This window comes from Melospiza melodia, chromosome 1, assembly GCF_035770615.1.
Source record: "Melospiza melodia melodia isolate bMelMel2 chromosome 1, bMelMel2.pri, whole genome shotgun sequence".
NCBI lineage: Eukaryota > Metazoa > Chordata > Aves > Passeriformes > Passerellidae > Melospiza > Melospiza melodia.
This window is the reverse complement of record NC_086194.1, coordinates 23,605,038-23,609,515: the sequence shown is the minus strand read 5'-3', so window position 1 is coordinate 23,609,515 and position 4,478 is coordinate 23,605,038. Positions and strand designations below refer to the sequence as shown.

At 58.3% G+C, this 4,478-nt stretch overlaps 1 protein-coding gene across 1 annotated transcript; it reads right to left on the bottom strand.

The window, feature by feature from the left end:
- Window positions 1–434: 434 nt before the first annotated feature.
- On the bottom strand, window positions 435–4,049 carry FZD1 (frizzled class receptor 1). Its single transcript, XM_063151088.1, has one exon. It carries the CDS (start codon window positions 4,047–4,049, stop codon window positions 2,298–2,300), a length of 1,752 nt encoding a protein of 583 aa, XP_063007158.1. The 3' UTR covers window positions 435–2,297.
- Window positions 4,050–4,478: the final 429 nt, after the last annotated feature.

Below are 4,478 nucleotides of genomic sequence, written 5' to 3'. Positions count from 1 at the left end.
GTTATTTTAAGCACTGAGGGGCTTTTTAAAATTTTAATAAAAAGGAAAACGAGAAAAAAGGCTAAGTTGTGAGAACTCTTTTCTGCAACCAAAAAAATAAGAGAAAAAAACCCACAAACCCCCACCAAACTCACCAAAAAATAACTGGTGAGCTTCTTGCTTCTCCTGCCATATAGCAGATCTCTTCTTGGATTTCACACCACTGACCATACCCTGTCAGAGATCTTGAACAGTTTACATTACTTCTTTTGAAGGATTAATCTAGACTGGCCCAGAGATAAAAACCAAAATGCACAATGAATTCCTACACTGAATTCCAGCTTGTTACTGTGAACTCAACATAAGAAAAGAAAAAAGGAATCCCACACATCTTGTAGTATATACACTGCTCTCACACAGCAGGAGTTAGAGGAATACGTAAAGGGACAAGCTACTTTTGTACAAAACCTCAATTTATTTCAGAGAAATTAAAAATATGGTATTTAATATATATAAATTTCTATTCCTCTATAAATATAGATGATCTTGTGATAATGAACAGAAATAAATGCATACCAAATTAAAATAATTTTGCATTTCAGGGTATGGTAGCCATAGATAATGTTTATGAACCTAAATACAGGCATTTGTAATATAAAGAAAAGTTTAAAACAATACAATCAGGAGAGAAGCATTCTGCTGTTTTTCATACAGAGGTCTACATATTCAAATGCATCTGTTGAAAGTTACAATTTCGTCTTTTAACTTTTTTAACGTATTAGAAGCACAATTCCACACACCCAGGAGCATACAAGGTAGCTGATATACTGCACACATGGTATTTTATCCTTGCAGTATGCAATGTTATTTCTGTACCGAAAAAAGAGGGGAAAAAGACAGCAGAGGCTCTTTCAGGTCTCACATCTCACCAGAACGCTTAATCATTCTGCTTGACTGTTTTCCTTTCCATTGTTTTTACTACTGGCAAAAATCATCACACCCTCATAATGTGTAATGATTTAAATCTCAACGAATTAAAATTCAGAGCAATGGCAATGGCTCCAATGCTTCCCATATGAAGAGCCCGTGTATGAATATAACTAGGGGGCAGGGAGGAAACAAACAAAAGCCCCAAAGTGAATGCTGCGTTTTATTCCGATGAGGCTCTTTTCACGGAGCCCGTATTTCCTGATCCTGCTGACCCCAGCCGGCACAGCCCGGCGGGGAGGGCCCGGGCCGGGCGGCGGTGGGAGCACCCGCGGGGCGCCCCCGCACTGGAAAGCGGGCTTGGAAAAAAGCCCCAGCAGGAGGGAATGTCGGCGTACCTCTGCCGCCATCCACCTCCTGAGCCCTCGGAGGTGCTACAGGTGCAGGCGGTGTGAACGAACCGCAGCCCGTACACCGAACCGGGCCAGCCGCTCCCGAGCCGGCACCCCGCGAGGGGCTCTCCCCGCTCGCAGCGGCCCGAGCCCCGGCACGGCTGCTCCCTGTACCCCCAGAGAGGCCCCGGGGCGCAGCGCCGTCCCTGCGCCGTGCTCGGGCACTTCTCCCTGCTCCCCGTACGGGACCGGGCGGGGTCGGCGCTCCCCAGACGGGGCCGGGGCGGCGGGGGAAGCGGCGCTCCTCCCTCCCCATCCCCATCCCCACCTCCGCGCTACCGCGGGCGGGCCGGGACCGGGACCGGGACCGGGACCGGGACCGGGACCCAGCCCAGGTCAGGAGGCGCCCCCGGCCGCAGCCCCGCTCCGGGCCCTCCTGCTCATGCAGCTGAAATTCCAAGCAAAGCCATTACAAAACCTGTGGGGGGGGGAGAAGAAGGGGATTTGTTTTCGATTCTTTTACCGGCAGCTTTACCCATCCTTCCCTACGAAATAAAAGTCCAAAGCCTTTTTTTCCTTTAAATTAAAAAATAAAAAAAAAAAGCGGGGGGGTGGGGTGGGGTGGAGGAGGTGATAAGCGAGGAAGTAAAATCCGCAAACGGGTTAGAAGTGTCCTAAATAATTAAAAAAAAAAAAGTGAGTTTTTTTGTAATTTAAATACAAATATACTTACAAAATCTTACAGAGGCTATTTACATCCCTCTCCCCCAACCTGACAGTGCGTTCAGCTCCTACAGGAGACAGCCCGAGCAGCACGGGGCGGGCAGAGCCCGGAGATCCCAGCACTGGGGTCCCCCTAGCTCGTCCTCCGCTCCCCGCCGCCTGCGGAAGCCACTCGCAGTCCCAAAAGTTTGCCCAGGCTGGATAAGGAGCTGCTTCTCGAGGCAGAGCCTCAGTCCTCCGCCTGCCCGCATCTCCCTAGCCTGGCAAGCAGAGGTCTCAGACCGTGGTCTCGCCCTGCTTGCTGTTGGTGAGCCTGGTGTAAAACTTCCTCCAGGAGTTCAGGGTTTTCCCAGACCAGATCCAGAAGCCCGAGGTGATGCCCACGATTAAGGTCATGAGATACTTGATCATGAAGACAGTGAAGTCGGGGCTCATGGGCGGGTGGTGGCCGCTGTTGTTGTTGGGGCAGGGAATGGCATAACTCTTACAGCTCTGCGTGACCCAGCTCCTCTCCCACTGTTCCCTAAAAGCTTGCTCGTAAAAATAGCAGGCAATGACGATGGTGGCCGGCACCGTGTAGAGGACGCTGAAGATGCCTATCCTCACCATGAGCTTCTCCAGCTTTTCTGTCTTGGTGCCGTCATGCTTCATGATGGTCCGGATCCTGAAGAGGGACACAAAGCCAGCCAGCAGGAAAGAGGTACCGATGAACAGGTAGACGAACAAGGGGGCCAGCACGAAGCCCCTCAGGGCATCCACGTTGTTGATGCCCACAAAGCAGACGCCGCTGAGGACGTCGCCATCCACTTGTCCCAGGGCAAGGATGGTGATGGTCTTGATGGCCGGCACGGCCCAGGCGGCCAGATGAAAGTACTGGGAGTTGGCCTCAATGGCCTCATGGCCCCACTTCATGCCAGCAGCAAGGAACCAGGTAAGGGAGAGAATGACCCACCAGATGGAGCTGGCCATGCCAAAGAAGTAGAGCATCATGAAGAGGATGGTGCAGCCCTCCCGCTTCGTGCCCTGCGCCACGGTGCGGGAGCCGTCCTCGGCAAAGCGCTCGTTGCAGACCACCCTCTCCTCCAGGAGGAAGCCGGCGATGTAGGCCACGGCCACCGCCGTGTAGCAGCCCGAGAGGAAGATGATGGGCCGCTCGGGGTAGCTGAATCGCTTCATGTCCACCAAGTAGGTGAGGACGGTGAAGAGGGTAGAGGCACAGCAGAGCACGGACCAGATGCCGATCCAGGTGCGGGAGAAGCGCAGCTCCTCGGGCCCGAAGTACATGAGCCCGTAGAGGCGGCCGGGCTCGCAGGGCGCCCCGCAGTCCTTCTCTCCCAGGAAGCGGTAGTTGAGGTACGAGGGCACCTTCAGCGCCCGCGGGCAGGTGAAGCGCCCGCGGGGCTCGCCGGGCCCCGGGCCCCCGGCGCCGCCGCCCCCGCGGTGCGGGTTGCTGGTCCAGCTCTCGGGGCGCAGGGCGGGCGTGGGGGTGCCGCGCTCGGAGGCGTTCTGCCCCACGCAGAGCTCGCCAGCCCCGTGCACCGGGAACTTTTCGCAGCGCAGCGTGTCGGGCCACTGGAAGCCGAACTTGTTCATGAGGGCCTCGCAGCCCTGGCGGGCCCGCTCGCAGAGGGAGCGGCAGGGCGGCAGGGCCTGCTCCAGCACGGTGCACACCGGCGCGTACATGGAGCACAGGAAGAACTTGAGCTCGGCCGAGCACTGCACCTTCACCAGCGGGTAGAACTGGTGCACCTCCAGCCCCGCGTCCTCCTGGTTGGTGTGGCCCAGCAGGTTGGGCATGATGGTCTGGTTGTAGGCGATGTCAGTGCAGAGAGGGATGGAGATGGGCTGGCAGTAGCCGTGGTCAGGGATGGAGATGCCCCGCTCGCCGTTGTACTGCGACGCCGGCAGCTGCCCCCCGGCCGGGAGCGCCGCCGCCCACAGCAGCACCAGCAGCAGCGGCAGCCGCGGGCACCGGCCGCTGCCAACTTCCCCGCCGCCGCTCACCGCCGGCCCGCGCCGCTCGGCCATGCTCAGTCGGTGCCGCCTGCCCTGCCGGGCTCCCGCCGCCCCGCCGCCGCCGCCGCCGCTGCTCCTCCCGGCCCGAACTTGCGACTCATGAAGGGAGCGGCGGGCAGGGACGGGGCAGCCCCGGCCGCCACTCACGCGGCCGCGGAGCGCAGCGCGCAGCTCTGCCCGCACCGGCGGCAGCGTCCTCCGCGCCTCCGACTAGGGCCGCCGCCGCCGCCTCCGCCGCCGCCGCCTGACCATTTGTGCCGGCCCCTCGAGCCCGCGCCCCTCGCCTCGCCGCGCCGCGCTCCCTCCGACCGGTTTCCAGGCGCCCCGCAGTCTGCTTCACCGGAGGGAGGAGCCTTGAAACCGACGCCGAACTTTCCTGCGTAAGGGACCGTCTCCCAACGCCTCAGCCGGGGGCGGGCGCAGGCGGGCCCGGGGCTGCCC

Excerpts from the sequence above, each read along its gene's own strand:
- FZD1 (XM_063151088.1), bottom strand. The coding sequence starts at position 4,049 with ATGGCCGAGCGGCGCGGGCCGGCGGTGAGCGGCGGCGGGGAAGTTGGC.